The following is a 16,988-nucleotide window of genomic DNA, read 5'->3' as shown; positions in this document are numbered from 1 at the left end:
CGATGTCATCATATAAAAGACAAAAAAATAGTACTATGAACACTCACTAAGTTATCCTTAAATTCAGTAATACACTCACTATGTTATCCTAAAATTCCTTAAATTCAGTAGTACCTTTCTGCAATTCTCAAAGGTCCAAACTTTCTCGAAGAAATAAGATATCTTGCCGTCTTACAATTTGTACTATAAATGTAATACTTTCGGCATCATAATACGAATAATAAATTCTTTCCTTTTGCGTTGTTTGTGCAATCATCATCGAAGGCACTTGCAAAAAACCGCGATTATTGATTTTCTCAAACACGACCCTATTATCATCCTCCATATATTTAGTCTTTAGTGTTTTTTCTTGATTTTGGTGATAGAGCGCACCACAGATACGATAAGAAGCACCCCTTAATCATTGATCAAGTATCTTCCAAGAAACCGAGATCTTTTCCTTATAATAGTGTCAACAAAAGATCGAGGATCTACGTATTATTTATTTCGAGCAAAAAATGAAATAACTAATACATAAATTAATAAACCCTGCGTAACTAAACCACGCGTATAACTTCACCAACAACCAAACGACCTATTAAATTTTTCTTACTTTCTTGATAGAAAAAATGCAAATTACTCTACACTTTTTTCCTTCCAAGTAGAGTACTTTACACTCTAACTACCACATGCTTTGAAAATGATTAGTGAATTGACACTAAGCACCCAATTCACATCAATGACATCATACGAAAAAAAAAAAACAGAAAAAAAAACAACAATCATAGTACTATGAACACTCACTATGTTATCCTTAAATTCAGTAACACCTTTCTGCAATTCTCAAAGGACCAAACTCCATAATTCTTACACACTTCAAACTCTCTTATTACAAATTCAACCCCAAATTTGAATCATTTACACTATGGATGTTGTAACTTTTGGCATAATAATAGGAATAATAATACTTTTCTTCTGTGCTGTTTGTGTAATCACCATAGAAGGCACTTGCAAAAACCGCAATTCTTGATTTTCCCAAACACGTCCTTATCATCATCCTCCATATATTTAGGATTTTGGTCTTACCCAGATTGTCAAAATGTCAACTTTAGTGAAAATTTGTGTAATCACCAAAGAAGGCGGTTGAAAAACAAGCAATTCTTGATTTTCCTAATACCCTTTTCCCAAACACGCCCTTAACTTTCAATCTCGCATAAATATAGGGTTTTCTCCAGGTTATTGGTCTTACCAAGATTGCCAAAATGTCAACTGTGAAACAGATTTGTGTAATCACTATAGAAGGCACTTGAAAAACAAGCAATTCTTGATTTTTCCTAATACCCTTTTCCCAAACACGCCCTTAACTTTTCAATCCCACATAAACATAGGGTTTTTTCAGAATTTTGGTCTTACCCAAATTGTAAAAATGTCAACTTTAGTGAAAAAGATCTGTTTTTTCTTGATTATCGCTACTACTTTAGGGGTAGTGATTTTTGGTTCTAATGTAGAAGCAAAGGTTCTAGAAGATTCACATCATCAGTGTAACCATGGTCATGGTCATGTCCATGAGGGGCATGGGCATCATCATCATGGGGTGAGTGATGTTAAGGAGAGGAAGCTTCTAGAGGAATTGGCAGAAGAGGAGGATCTGAAATTGTATGGATTTGGGTCCCATGATGACATGGATGGACATCATCATCATCATCACACACCCAATGGAGCAAAGGATCTTACTGGTCTTGGTAAGCCCCTCTTAGTTTGATTGGATAAGGAGTTTAAGAAACGAAGGGAGACTTTTGAATCTTGTGGTCTTAAATTAAAGATATTTGTAGTCCTTTAAATCTTGTGGTTTTAAACTTGTGGAATTGGAAAACATACTAAATATAGAAAGAGACACTCTTTTTGGGACATACCAAAATGGAAATAAGACACTTAAATTGGGACGGAGGGAGTATTCCTTTTGAAAGTGTTAGCTCATTGTAATTGAGATTGAGATGTATGATGAAAAAATGTGGATAATTCATATTTTTTTTGCTTATCTATGTCATTTTGATTTGTGCTTGGACTTTAGCATACCGCGAACTATTAAATTTTGGAATGTGAGGGTTTGGATGGAGTGAAATGAATAATGAGGATTCATAGTACTGAAATTAGGACTGAGGTAGTTGTTCTTGGATTTTAGCATTATTCAATTTTGCTTGGTATTGCTTAATTTCTTTTTGTAAAGGGGTTAAAGACCACCTTTTTCTCTTATTTAATATTGAAAGCAAATATCTTTATAAGTATGTTGCGAAAGGATGTTGTTTTCCCAAAATCAGATCCTGTAAAGGCTATTATCAACCACAATTTGAAGCGGGAGAGGTCTTGAATGTATATGATAAGGTTTTTCTCTTGGCATGGTAGGACAAGCGGGTGCGAGCATGTTTTTTTAGCTATAATTTCAGTGGCAAAAAAGGCGATGAAAATGAATCATGTCTAGAATATAATCAGTTTATCAAAAGCAAAAAGCAGGAAAAACCTCTAAGGTCAGCGTGGGCTTTAAGTGCAAAGACACAAATAAAGCGTGGGCTTTAATGAAAAAAGGCGCAATGGTGCAAAATTACAAATACATATATATGTTTAGTCCAAGACCAATAATAATAAGCATCAGTAACGAATATATGGACAAAGAAATTGTAAAAAACATTACGATAATTGTAAAAATATTACGATAAAGTGAAATATCAATTATCTAGTGTCACCTCTTCAAGAGAGGTTCATTGGCAAGGAAAAATGTGTCTTAGAGCCTTGATGATGACACTAAAGCGCACATAAAGCGAGGCGAAGCGCTCAACATGTTTTGAGCCTCGCTTCAGGGCTTAAGCGCGCCTTTGACCACACTGAATATAATGCACACTGTAAAGATTATTCATGGTTTTTCCATAGGGCTGAGCACTGCCATAGCTTGAAAATTTGCTGGTTTATGAAAATTTGATCATCACATGATATATGTCTTCCAAGCAGCTTTAATCGAAAGGTGGATATGAAGTATCACATTATTTTGAAGTCAACTCAGAATGCAAACTTCAAGAATTCATTTTGCCATTCTCTTGTTTTTGTGCGTATTGTTGGACTTGTGAGATTCGTAGATAGTTACTGTCATCTAAACGTGCTTGTTTTTTTTATCAGGATGCAAAATATTTTGTTATAATTGCATGTTTGATTGGATGATAGGCATTTTGGACTTGCCTTAACATATACAAAATTGTAAAAATGCCCATCTAACACCTAACTTGCAATAATTTTCAAGATATATATGTGAGATTTAGGAGGGGTAAGTGGGTGAAAGGAGCGTCTAGGTTGAGAGTAGGATCTTGGAACATTGGAACGTTAACGGGGAAGTCCATAGAGCTAGTTAAGATTCTTAAGAAGAGGAAGATTAATATAGCTTGTATCCAAGAGACCAAACGGGTAAGTCCCAAAGCCAAGAGGTAGACGGGTATAAGTGCGCGCTCTGGGCAGTCGAAGTATAGAAATGGGGTGGCATTTTAGTAGATAGTGAATTGAGAGATCGAGGTGGTAGAGGTTAGGAGAGTCGGCCGATAGGATGATGTCGATTAAGGTGGTCGTTGAAGGACTCGCTTTGAACATTATTAGTGTATATGCGCGCGCCGGCTTAGGGTGCAACGAGGAGAAGAGGCGCTTTGGGAGGATTTGGACGAATTAGTGGGAGGCATACCCGCCTGCGAGAAGCTATTCGTGGGAGGTGATTTCAATGGACACGTCGGACCTATTTCGGGAGGTTATGATGATGTGCGTGGAGGCTTTGGCCCGGGGACGGGAATGGAGGAGGAGTCTCGCTTTTGGATTTTGCAAGAGCTTTTGGGTTGGTGATAGCCAATTCGAGTTTCTCAAAAAGGAGGAACACTTGGTAACCTTTCGTAGTTCGGTGGCTAAGACTCAATAGACTTTTTACTCCTGGGAAGGATGATAAAGGTACGTACCAAGGATTGTGGTCATACCGAGCGAATATCTTACAACCGGACATAAAAGCGTTCTTGTGATGGATTTAGCGATCAAGATGACGAGGAAGAAGAGGGTCGTGGAGGACCGACCTAGGATCGGATGGGGGGAGTTTGACCACTATTAGTGCCCTGGAGATGGGAGAGAAATTGAAGGATATGGGGGCACGGGATAGTAGTGGGGATGCGGCAGCGGTATGTGGGATAAGACGGCTAGTTGCATTAGGGTGGTAGCAAGGGGAAGTGTTGGGGGTCTCGATGGGAAGGTAGTCGTGGTGTCGGGGACCGGTGGTGGAATGGAGAAGTTCGAGGAAGGTGGAGAGCAAAGAAGGTGGCGTATGCGAAGAAGTTGATAGAAAACAAGGATGAGGTGGAGAAGTGGACGAATACGAACTTTATAAGATGGCGAGGAAAAGGCGAAGTTGGCGGTTTCGACGGCAAAACGGCGGCTTTTGAACGTATGTATCTTGAACTAGAGAGAAAGGAGGGGACCGAAGAAATTGTTCGGGCTAGCGAGGAGAGAAAGGCACGTGATGTGGATCAAGTAAAATGCGTCAAGGACGAGCATGGCAAAGTATTGTTAGAGGAGACTCGTTAGACGGAGATGGCGGTGCGTACTTCTCCAAACTTCTTGAATGAAAGAAGGGGACAGGACATTGTGTTGGGTGATTTAGAACATACAGGAAGGAGTCGCGATTTTGGCTATTGCAGGAGTATTAAGGTTGACGAGGTTAAGGGGGCATTCGTAGGATGCGCGGGGAAGAGCGACCAGGACTGACGAGGTTCGGGGGAATTACGAAGAGCGCGGGCGGGGACGGGTTTGGAGTGGGCGGCCAGTGTGTTTAATGTCATCTTTAAAACGGCATCGATGCCCGAAGAATGGAGGGCGAGTGTAATGATCCTCTATCAAGAAATAAGGGAGATATCCGAGTTGCGGCAACTGAGGTATCAAGTCGCTAAGCCATACTATGAAAGTGTGGGAGAGGGTGGTGGAGATGAGGGTGAGGAGAGGTGTGTCATTTCGAAAACGGTTCGGATTCGTGCCGGGACGTTCGACTACGAAGCCGTCCATCTTATGAGAAGGATGGTGGAGCGATATAGGGAGAGGAAGAGGGACTTACACGTGGTGTTCTCGACCAGAAAAGGCTTATGACAAAGTTCAGACGGATCCACAGAAATGCACGGAGGAATAAGCAGTGTACTGTGGCGTACGTTAGGGTGATCGAGGACATGTATGAGAGAGCCCAAAACGAGGGTGAGGACAAGTAGGAGGAGACTCGGTAGCTTTCCGGTTGTGATGGGGTTGCGTGGGATCGGCTCTTAGTCCGTTTTTATTTTCCTTGGTGATGGATGGATTGACACGGCAAATTCAAGGTGAGGTGCCATGGTGTATGCTTTTCGCGGACGACGTAGTCACGATTGACGAGACTCGTAGCGGAGTTAACGATAGGCTGGAGTGTTGGAGACATACTGCGGAGTCTAAAGGGTTTAAAAGATTGAGTAGGACGAGACGAGTACTTGGAGTGTAAGTTCGATGAAGCCCTCGGGAGGTCGACTTGGAAGTAAGGCTTGGTACCCGGTGCCATCCGGAAGAAAAGTAGTTTCAAGTACCTTGGGTCTATTGTGCAAGGCGGCGGGGAGATTGACGATGATGTCACACATCGTTGGGCGGGGGTGGATGAAATGGAGGCTTGCCGAGTGCTATGTGACAGAAGGTGCCACCAAAACTTAAGGGCAAGTTCTACAAAGTAGTGGTTAGGCCGACTATCTTTGTATGGGGGCGGAGTGTTGGCCGGTTAAGATCTCTCGCGTTCGAAAAGATGAAAGTTGCCGAGATGAGAATGTTGAGATGGATGTGTGGCCACGCCGGGAGTGACAGGGATTAGGAATGAGGATATTCGGGATAAGGTGGGGGTGGCCTCGGTGGAAGACAAGATGCGAGAAGCGAGATTGAGATGGTTTGGGCATGTGAAGAGAGAGACACGGATGCCCCAAAGGCGCGGAGGTGTGAGAGGTTGGCCATGGATGGTTTCGGACGAGGGTAGGGGTAGGGAAGAAGTATTGGGGAGAGGTAATTAGACACGACATGGCGCAACTACAGCTTACCGAGGACATGACCTTAGATAGGAGGGTTTGGAGGACCCAAATTAAGGTAGAAGGCTAGTAGATAGTCTCGTTATCCGTTCTTATTAGTAGTCGCATTATTGCAATATAAATTTTTATGCTCCGATTTCTGTTATTATCTGTTATTTCCTATGCTTTGATTATCCCGTGTTCTCTCGCTCCGATTTCTCGCTATTATCCGTTATTTCGTGTTGTGATTATCCTGTGTTATCTGTGATGCTTGCATTATTTCTTCCATATCGCTTTGAATCTCTTTTCCGAATCTCTTAACTTTATCTTACTTCTTTTTATGCTTTTATTGAGCCGAGGGTCTTTCGGAAACAGCCGTCCTACCTTGGTAGGAGTAAGGTCTGCGTACACTCTACCCTCCCCAGACCCCACGATGTGGGATTTCACTGGGTTGTTGTTGTTGTTGTTGTTGTTGTATATGTGAGATCATTTTTAATGGCGCACGACGTATGGGACCCATTTTGATAGATCTTGAATGCCTTTACTGTGACTGAGGGCTTTTCTCTTTGTTCATTGACAGCTCTATGGGTCAAAGCAATGGGTTGCTCCCTATTGGTGAGCTTGGCTTCCCTTATCTGCCTGATTATTTTGCCTTTAATATTTAGTAAGTAGCTCAAATTCTTATAGTTATATTTCTGCATTTTTCTCTAAGATTCATTGCTTATCTTCATTTTGAAATTTCTTTCTGCTAATGGAATCACAATGTTTTGTCTCCTGCAGTAAAAGGGAAGCCGTCGAAAACAGTTGTAGATTCCTTGGCGTTATTTGGGGTGAGAATGATCTCTTTGTGGTTAGAATTTCCTGAATATCTTCTGTGGTTTGTTCAAATTCTTCTGTTTCTTTGTGTTCAAGCTGAGAAAATGCTTGTGGAAGGTGAAATTGTGTTCGCACATAAACTTCACCTAGGAAAAAGTTTGTGAAAGTTGAACATATTTGAGTGATACAAATATTTATCTTGGAATACACTATCACACCGGTATTTTAATGTTTTATAATTTATATACTCTCGTTCAATTATTTTGCAAAGACTCGCGAAACAAGTATTTGTCAATACTGACTTTTAATATTTGCAAATTAGGAATAATAATATTTATGCCCTAGTTACAGTTTCTAAAATTATTTACTAGGGTAAAAGTTTACTCATTCTTTTCAACCTTCATGATTTACACAGGCAGGAGCCATGCTGGGGGATGCTTTCCTTCACCAGTTGCCACATGCTTTTGGTATGATTCTTAGTCTTAAGTTAACGAAGAAGTATCACTGCATATTGCTTTTTGGTTCACTTTCCTTTAAGTACCATAAACAGTTAGCTCTACTCCATCACAATTTAGTTTTACTTAGCTTATAGCCTATTTGGTCAAGCTTTTGGGAAGCCAAAAGTGCTTATTTTAAGAAAGTTGAGGTGTTTGGCCAAGCTTAGGGAGAAAAATTAAGTACTTTTGAGTAGTAGCAGAAACTGTTTTCAGAAGCTAAAGAAAGTAGCTTTTTCCCAAAAGCACTTTTGAAACATTGGCCAAGCACAAAGTAATGCTCTAATATTCGGAGAAGTGCTTTTCAAATTGATTAGCCAAATACAAACTGCTATTCTCTAAAAGTACTTTTTTGAAAAGTACTTCTAACAAAAATCACTTTTCAAAGTAAGCAGATTTTGAAAGCTTGGCCAAACAGGCTATTAATAACAGTTAAAATGACATAAGCGAGATGTCTCTACATCAGACATGCTTCTTAGATGTCTAACCCTGAAGCCGTCAGCCCACTAAAACTCTCTAGCTTACACCGTCAAAGGCAGGTTTGCCTAACTTACTGGGTAACTCCCTTTTCCACCTTTCACCACTCTCAATTTACTTGTCTAGTACTCTAGTTCATTTTGGAGAGACTGAATAACTTTGTTGTGCTCTTGTCTGTGTCCTGTTTCTCTGTGTCCCAGTGTTGTGCTGATGCATGTTACTTAGCTGGAATATTTTTCTCCTGAGCTAAGACTGTAAGTCGGTATGAGTATCTTTTTCTGGAAAAAAAAAATATCCCAACTTGTTTGCACTATTTCCTATGTTGTCCGTCCTAATAAGATTGCCACTTTTCTATGTTGAGAAACCTGTTATTTCTGACATTCCTATTTTGCCATTGGCATGACTTGTTGTGGACCCCACTGAATACAAAAAAAAAAAATATTGTAAAAGGCTGCCTTTGGTTTCTTGCTTAAACTCATGTCCTGTCAAGCTATTCCAAATTCAATATATTGTTCGATGTGCCAAAAGTCTTCTTTGTTTCAACAATGTCCAGTCAAACTATAGCAAACAAATTATGGAGCAGTAATAAAGTAATAAGTTGGTATGAGCATTCTTTAAGATGCTGTTACAATATAGCTATTTATCTGAGGGAAGGAACATGATAGACCAGACGTATATGCCGTCTATATCCCACCCCCAAATATTGTTGCCTTTAATTATTTGTGGCTTTAAATAATTTTACCAAAAAGGATTACTTCTTTTAGGTGGTGGACACTCCCACTCACATGATGACCACGATCATCTTCATGATCACTCCAGTCAGTCACATGCCCATTCGTTGGAGGATCTTTCCGTTGGATTGTCCATTTTGGGTAAATTCTTGTACATGATTCTGCTTTTAAATTTTATGTGTTCATTTTGTGAAATTTGTAAGTATATTTTTGCATGAAACATTTTGGGGAGGCTTCCCATGGTTGCAGAATAGGAAATGTCAGATTTTTTTGCTTTCGAATAGCCAAAGGAAGTAAATGCTTATTTATTTAAAATTATCATGATTTCGCCTTTTAATTTGCAAGATGTTCTCCGGCGTGAGCTTGATGGTGCTGACTAAGGATGACATAAAGGCAAATGTAAAAGGATATGAACATCCAATCGTAAACCTCAAGGACAAAAATATAACTCAAAGGTCAACCTATCAAAAAAAAAAAAAAAAAAAAAAAACTCAAAAGTCTTCATCATTTTGGAGGGGTGGTCTCTTTTATCTTTTCTGACGGGAGGGCGTGAATTCTTATCTTCACAAATTGGATTAACTTCCTTCTACTGTATTTTGATTTCTTCAGATATCTCCTATTTTGTGCTTTCTAACTTGTACTAAACATTCATCTTTTAAGTGCCTGAGATTTGATTCACTTCTGGTAATGTCATTGACTGTACTTCTGCTGTTGCCACCCTGCTGAATGTTTCCTGATACTTTTGTTTTGCCAGCTGGAATTGTGCTCTTTCTTATTGTTGAGAAGCTCGTGAGGTATGTCGAAGAATTTTCTGGAGGAGTCGATGAATGGAGTCATGGTCATCATCATCATCATCATCGTCATACACACATCACAAAATTGAAGGATGACACTGATGCTAATGACAATCTCCAGGAACTGTCTCAGGAGAAGAGCGGAAGCCTATCAGAAAAGACAGCTGGAGGAAGTGGAGTGGATGGAGTGTCTGCTGACTCTCCCAGTGGGGAGAAATCAAGTGAAGGAGCTATTCTCCGAAAGGTAAATCAGGACATGCCCCATAATTTGCTGCTCCATATTTTGCCAGGCTGAGATCCAGTAAAGTGTATTTTCTTGTTAGGATGATCTACATTTCTGAACTTTCACGTTATACTAAAGCAAACAAGTACTGGAAACGAAGAATATTTATTCAGAAATTAGAGTATCCTATGACCCTTTCCTCAACATAACATGCTGTGAGGCACTAACCACACAGCTTTTTCAGTGTAATTGTTGTTGTACTGTTACTTTCCACACTTCATACTTGACTTGTACTACGATCTTTTCATACAGAATTGTCCACTAATAGGCAATTGCTATTTGCTAGTTGCATACCTTAAATGTTGTAAAAATTTTGCAGCTTAAATTGGTCATATTAAACTTGGCCTAAATTTCATTTATCACACGCTCATTAGAAGTTTCATAAAATAAATTCTTTGCATCGTAAAATTCTCTAACCACCAATTCCTACTTTTGTAACTAATGAACTACTTAACATCAGATACAAGTTGACTTTTGCTGCTTGTTCTGATATGGTATCAGATTGAGTAAGAATAGGGTGTGTTGGTACAAGGAAAATAAGTGATATTCTTATTTATTTTCTAATGTTCGGTAAGCAAGCAAAAACATATTATCAAGAGCGTTTATATTTAATACAAGAAAACACTATGGGGGTGGGGTGGGGCTGTCAAGGGGTGGGGGTTGGGGGCATTGGAGGGTGGTGAGGGGATAATGAGCTTGGAATGCCACTTATGGAATTTATTTTCCCCACTCGCACTAGGGAAGTCATTCCTTATTTTAAGGAACTTGTTTTCCTAGAGAAAGTGATTTCCAAAACACTCGACCAATCAAACATTGGAATATTGGAAAACATTTTCTAGAAAATATTTTCCTCCATACTAAACACACCCTAGGTTTAATGTATCTTTTATCTATTATAATAATTCTGCAGTGTATCTGTTCCCAGATTGAAAATCTCTTTTAACAGTTCGTCTTTGCAGCCATTGAAAAGATTTTAAAAAGTTATGCAGTCATTGAAATATCTATTTGTCCGAAGTTATTTGTTATTTCTATTATCTCATATGCTAGCTATGGCAGAGGAAAACTGGCTCTGGTGCTGCGGAAGACAATACTGCTTTAGATGCTCCAAATGGGTCTACCGATTCTGGATCAATTGGAGAGGAACCGGCTAAACCACGGTCAAGCCTTGTCTTTGGTTATCTCAACCTCTTCTCTGATGGTGTCGTATGTGCTACATAAGCCTTCATCTCTGTTTATGATGGACATATCTGGCTGATGAACATTTAGATTGAGAGAATTTATGTTTATGTTACAGCATAATTTTACTGATGGGATGGCACTGGGAAGTGCGTTCCTCCTTTATGGATCAGTTGGTGGGTGGTCAAGAACTTTGTTTCTTCTCGCTCATGAGCTTCCTCAAGAGGTATTATTATATATTTCTTTCTAGTATTTCTACATTTACATGTTAATGCTGTTGCATGTTTTTAATTGATTGCCCATATAAGCGGCTGCATGTTAACTGCCAGAAGTTGCTCTCTCTTTTTGAATCAGCAAGTTCAATCAAGTAAAATGTGATTGCAGTAGTCACTTCTGATTATCAGTCTATGATATGTCTAAACTTCTGTATGCATCTTTGAGCTCGTGTAAGAACTAGTATCTGTTAGCTCAATTGGTCATTTTAGCTTAGCAAGCCACTCAAGATAAATTATCTTCATCTCATATCCCATACTCCCTCCCGCCCCAATTTATGTGACACTTTTTCCTTTTTAATCAGTCCCAAAAAGAATGAGGCCTTTCTATATTTAGTAACAATTTGACATTAAACTTCTCATTTTATGCTTAATGAGATGATTTATAGCCACACAAATATCTATAACTTCCTTTAAACCACAAGGTTAAAAAGTTTCCCTTTCATTCTTAAACTCCATGTCCAATCAAACACCTTCACATAAATTGGGACGGAGGGAGTATCGCACATCTGTGATCTGCCGTATCTTGGGGAATGACATTCTTTTTCTTTTTTGAATCTGTGACTTTATGGTCATTCTCATGTGAATGTAATGATCCCTAAAAACTTATTATGTGCTTGCTATGCAGATAGGTGACTTTGGAATCTTGGTGAGGTCTGGGTTCAGTGTCTCCAAAGCCCTCTTCTTTAACTTCTTATCTGCACTAGTGGCACTAGCGGGAACTGCACTGGTTAGTATTAATCTGTTGGCATGAGCCAAGATTTTGCTATTCTTATCGCATTTGATTGAACCAAAATTTTGTTATGCCATTTAGGCATTGACATTGGGACAAGATGCTAGTCATTCGTCATTGATTGAGGTGAGATTCTTATTCAAGCTATCGGTCAGATACTTTTGTTGAGTTCATAGAAGAGTGCCTCTCTTGTTTCTAATACAGAGGGGGTTAAGCTTATAAGCTGGTCAAACTGGCTTATAAACACTTTTTGGTTTATAAGTCTCAAGTGTTTATAGGCCAAAATTAGTCATAAGTTAGTCCCAAACTTACGGCTTTTCAGCTTATAAACACTTATAGTTTGACCAAGTTTTCTTTTATCCTTAATTTTTTTTTTTAATTCACAAAATACCTTTCACAAAACAAACTGCCGCACTTCCTCTTCACCCCATATCCGTCGGCCCTCCTTTTCTATACAAAGGTACTTTAAATTTATAATTCTTGGAAAAGTTTTAACAGTATCTTAGTCATTTTAACAAAATAACAGCTTATCAATACTTTTTTGCCAAACACATCAACTGCTTATTTTCAATTTCAACACTTTTATCCAAACACATACTTATTTATGAACTCAGTTTTCAGCACTTAAAATGCTTTCAACACTTTTAAACTTATCAGGTATACAATCAGCTAATCCAAACGGGCTTATAATCTTGCAGGGGTTTACTGCTGGCGGCTTCATCTACATTTCGGTTGCTGGAGTGTTGGCTGAAATGAATAATAGTGGGAGGACGACGTTGGTGAATACATTAGTCCAACTTATCTCGCTGGTATCAGGGATGGCTGTTGCTCTTTGCATCTCCCTTATTGAATGACGATATACACTACATATCGCTATTGTAGAGAGGAGAGAGGGTTGGCGTTTACCCTAACAGGGATGAGAAAAGCCTTCCGGGGTTTACCTGTTACGACACATCCGGGCAGACTATACACATCATGAGAAGTTCATCTTTTACATTTTGTTTTCTTCTTTTTCAGCATTTTCGCTTGTTATTTTGGTTGTATAAATCAGCGAAAGAGGATACTATATGATGTCTAAATTCGTGAACGTTAGCTAGGTACAGTTATTAAGACTAGTATTGAACATCTTGAATATTTATATTACCTACAAGGTAGGGGAAAAATGTTGTATCATTTTTTGGATTTCATGCAACATTTATGACAAGAAATCTAGCTACCCATTCCCGTCTATGTTTTGACCGAATCGACTAGTGTACATATCGACTATTCCACTTGATACCACAAGGTAATATAGTAATTGATGGCAGAGGTGGATTTGAACTTTATGAGTTCGAGTTCGAAATTCTACTGGAACCATTTGGGGCTTGAAATCAATTTTTGTACTTATCAAGCCAAAGCTACTGGATTTAGATGAATCTATATCTATTCCTATACCGTAATCATACCCTCTACATATGGCCTGATTGATGGTAATGAAATGTGGTGGCACATCAAGTCAATTGAACAAGGTGACAAAAGGTACTTCGCCGCTTGACAATATAAAACATAAGCATATGGTTATATATGACTTAATTTATGAGCCATACATGTGATGGTGCACTTCCCAAAAATAAATCAAACAAATTATGCAGATGTATGGTCTCTAGTCAGTATTTTTTATTTAGTATATCGATGGAGTTTAACATGTTTGATATAATCAATCATTAAAATTTTTGATAACTCTGGAGACAGAATGAAAATGGTAACTTAATTAAACCAGTAGTAGTGAGTGGTAGCTAAGCCTACTGAACATGCTAGACATGACCAAAAAATTATAAGCGTCATATTGGTTAAATTTGAATATAAAAAAAATCTCCCATTTGAATCCTGGAAACCAAAACTTCTTTCTATTTAGGCAAAGACTGGCTCAAGTAAAGAGCTTCTAGAGACGACATAAAGGGTTGTTATAACATGAAAAATGTTGTTATAGATAGGTAAATAACATGAAAAATCGGTTTGAAATAAAAGTTGGTTATTATAGTGAAATGTTGTTATAGAAGATCACTTCGAGAGGTCAGTTCTATGCATTATCGGTTGTAAAAAGATATCCAAAAAATCAGGTCACTTAAAAGGTAATTGTAGCTAATGTCATTTAATAAGATTAATTGATAACTTAGAAAAAATAGTACATGTATAACGTAACATGTTAAAGTACACTAATGATGAAAAAGTACGCACGCAATACTTCAAATCTTTTGCAAATAAAGTAGTTTTTGCTTTTTTCTTATATCAAGACATATTTGTTTCTTCTTCTAAGCTTTTGTGCTTGTCTGTTTTCTTTTGGGCTGAGGCCAAGTCGTTTGATGTGAACTTTCTTGCAATTGTGCAAGACTCCAAAATTCTTGTGACAATATGTTTGTAAGGCATGCTTTTCTTGGTTTAATTGTAGGAGCGCAACTTGTGATTTCTTGGTTTACGAGTTCAAACTCGCGGATAAAAGTCTGATATTTAAGTGGAGAAGGATAAAGGAGCAGGTCTATTATCCATTGAGTTTCAAATCGTGTGCAACTAACACTCGAGGATTTCTTGGTTATAAAAAAAAAATCAAAGTTTATTTTGTATATCGTTGGTGTGAGATGAATTTAAATGGAGAAATATGATCAACGAAGATTCATATAGCCGACCCAACTTGTTTGAGACTGAGGCATAGTTACATAGTAACATGTACATAGTGGCAGATGTAGTTCTTCAACGATGTTATTCAGTCGTTGCGGAGCATAGGTCATGTGAAAACTCGTTAATTTCAACAAATATTATATTAAACCTATAATATTAAAAGTACAATAAATTCAGTACTAAAATCTTAAAGGTTGAATCCGTTAAAATTAAGTTTTAAATTCACCCCTGCACGTATGAACATGGTTCAAGTTAAAAGCAGTGAATTCGGTTGAATTCACAGTAATTTGTCTGCCAATAGGAGTTCGTGGGTGGGTAAAATAGACAGGTGAAAAAAGAGGATTATTAAGACATGTATTACAATTAGTTAATTTCTCCACTGTCTTTTGCTTAAGGTATAATTAAACACACATTTTCAAAGATTCAGATTTGCTAGCCTTTCCCTTTTGCCTTCACAACATTCATTATGCAAGTTGCAAGTTGTACCAAAACAGAACATAGACGAATGAAGAAAGATGTAAAAGAAAAGGCATCCTAGGTAATTATTTCTGATTTGTTTGCCTTTTGCAAAACTCTCGTAGTGGCTGCTCTTTAGGGAAATTTGGGCTATTTCCTAAAGAGTAAGAACTAGGTTTGGGGTTTAGCTTTGACTTGTGCTTTAGGTTTATAAAATATAAATTTTATATGTTTAGATAAAAATATAAACATGATAAATTCTTGGTTAACGGTTTACCCCATAAAAAAATTAAGCAATCCGCCCCCGCACCGATAAGCCGTTAATTATAAAATTCTAATCCATTCCCCAACTGCTAATCCGATAACCCAATACCTATAAGCAATTTTTGCAGTTGGATTATCGGTAACGGTTCAATTTTTAACAACCCTACCTCACAACACTCATTATGCGAGTTGCACTATAATATACTAGTTGGATTTTTAATTTTTTTTTTTTTACATATTTAATGTATAACGTCATAAAACTTTCATGTCAATCTCGTAACTAATTTTTATAACCAATGTGTCTGTCGGTTATTTTATAATACTGATTAATTATGTTGAAATAAATGACAATTACCATCGATTTTTTCTTTTAAAAAAATATTTTCTTGTTTAGTCGTGTTGGCTGACTCTTTTTTTTTTTTTTTTTTTTTTTTTTTCTCGAACTCGCAACCTTTCGGCTTGAAAATGAAGGGCACTTACCATCTGAGTAACCCCCGACCGACTCTGTTTGTTATTTAACCTTCTTTTTCCAGTAGGTTTTCAGAAAATACTGCTGAATTTTTAATTTAATTAATCGATAGAGGCTAATCCTCGAAAAATTGTGTGCTTCTAGAACTCAACAACGTCAAAAAAAAAAAAAAAAAAAAAAAAAAAATCCCCACTCAAACAAATGGACATTGTGTCTCACAAGATAAAACAAGTTTCATGACGTAATGATATACGATATATTTTTTGTACATATTATTAATCATTGCCTCCTATTGAAAGCTAAAGGAACAGAGTTCTGAGAGTAAATTTTTTCTTTCTTGTGTATATATACACACCTCAACAACTACTTTAGGAAAGGTACTCAATATTTTCAAGTCTTACTTCTGTTTACTTTTGTTCAATTCTCAGAGACTTCAAAGTCATTACACTGAAGAAATACAGGCTCAATCAGGTGACAGGGAGGATCTGACAAGAAGTACGAAATTCCAATTTTTCTAAATCTTCCATGACACAAGCTCAATCAGGAGATAGCGAGAATCCAAGAAAAGCACAAAATTCTGAGTTTTCTAAATCTTCCATGACACAAACTCAAACAGGAGACAACGAGGATCCAACAGAAGTACGAAATTCCGATATTTCGACTTCTTCCATGTCTAGCTATGAGAATTTAACAAACCATGAACTTGACAACTTGAGAAAACAAGATCATGAAGTAGCTATAGTCATGGATTTTTCATTTATGAGTGCTGACCGGTGACGGACTCCATCAGTTATTTAACCTTCATTTTCCAGGAGATTGTCAGAAAATGCTGCAAAGTTTTTAATTTAGTCAACCGACTGAAACTATCTGAAATTACGGATGTTGATAAGATTCATTCATTTAGTAACACCTTAGGATGACATAGCCTTAAAAGTAAAGGGCGAGGTTGAAACGAAGATAGGATCGGTAGGTTATTTTTACCAACGTAGTTATTTACAGCAGAGTAAGTTCTATCAGTTTTTTGTTGAAAATCTCTGATTATTGACGTCTGTGTTTTTTCCTGAAAAAAATGCGTGCTTCTAGAACTCAATTGTCAACAAAATAGTTTTATTGCAATACTCAAAGGTATAAGGTAAATAGCTGTGTGACGTAATGGCATACGACATTTTATTTGTACATATTATTAATCATTGCCCCATTGAAAGCGAAAGGCACCGTGAGACTAAATTTTTTCTTTCTTGTGTATATTTATTAACACTTCAACAACAACTTTATGAAATGTACTCAAAATTTTCAAAATGTTATAAATAGTATA

The 16,988-nt window shown here is 37.6% G+C and overlaps 1 protein-coding gene and 1 pseudogene across 1 annotated transcript; both read left to right on the top strand.

Moving 5' to 3' along the window:
- Nucleotides 1-750: 750 nt before the first annotated feature.
- LOC132045279 (IAA-alanine resistance protein 1) lies at nucleotides 751-12,917 on the top strand. Its single transcript, XM_059435834.1, has 11 exons — nucleotides 751-1,721; nucleotides 6,634-6,717; nucleotides 6,834-6,883; nucleotides 7,285-7,336; nucleotides 8,605-8,712; nucleotides 9,326-9,609; nucleotides 10,705-10,851; nucleotides 10,943-11,050; nucleotides 11,725-11,826; nucleotides 11,911-11,955; nucleotides 12,528-12,917. The coding sequence occupies exons 1-11, from the start codon at nucleotides 1,406-1,408 to the stop codon at nucleotides 12,681-12,683; spliced, it is 1,452 nt and encodes a 483-aa protein (XP_059291817.1). The 5' UTR covers nucleotides 751-1,405; the 3' UTR covers nucleotides 12,684-12,917.
- Nucleotides 12,702-12,843, top strand: LOC132045310 (U6atac minor spliceosomal RNA; annotated as a pseudogene).
- Nucleotides 12,918-16,988: the final 4,071 nt, after the last annotated feature.

The sequence above is a fragment of the Lycium ferocissimum genome, unplaced genomic scaffold (genome assembly GCF_029784015.1).
Source record: "Lycium ferocissimum isolate CSIRO_LF1 unplaced genomic scaffold, AGI_CSIRO_Lferr_CH_V1 ctg640, whole genome shotgun sequence".
NCBI lineage: Eukaryota > Viridiplantae > Streptophyta > Magnoliopsida > Solanales > Solanaceae > Lycium > Lycium ferocissimum.
This window is presented reverse-complemented; position numbering and strand designations above follow the sequence as displayed.

Bases quoted from the DNA above. Each gene is read 5' to 3' on its own strand.
- LOC132045279 (XM_059435834.1), top strand. From the start codon at position 1,406: ATGTCAACTTTAGTGAAAAAGATCTGTTTTTTCTTGATTATCGCTACT. The intron at 9,610-10,704 runs GTAAATCAGGAC...TAGCTATGGCAG, and splicing joins AAGGAGCTATTCTCCGAAAG to AGGAAAACTGGCTCTGGTGC. The intron at 11,051-11,724 runs GTATTATTATAT...CTTGCTATGCAG, and splicing joins CTCATGAGCTTCCTCAAGAG to ATAGGTGACTTTGGAATCTT.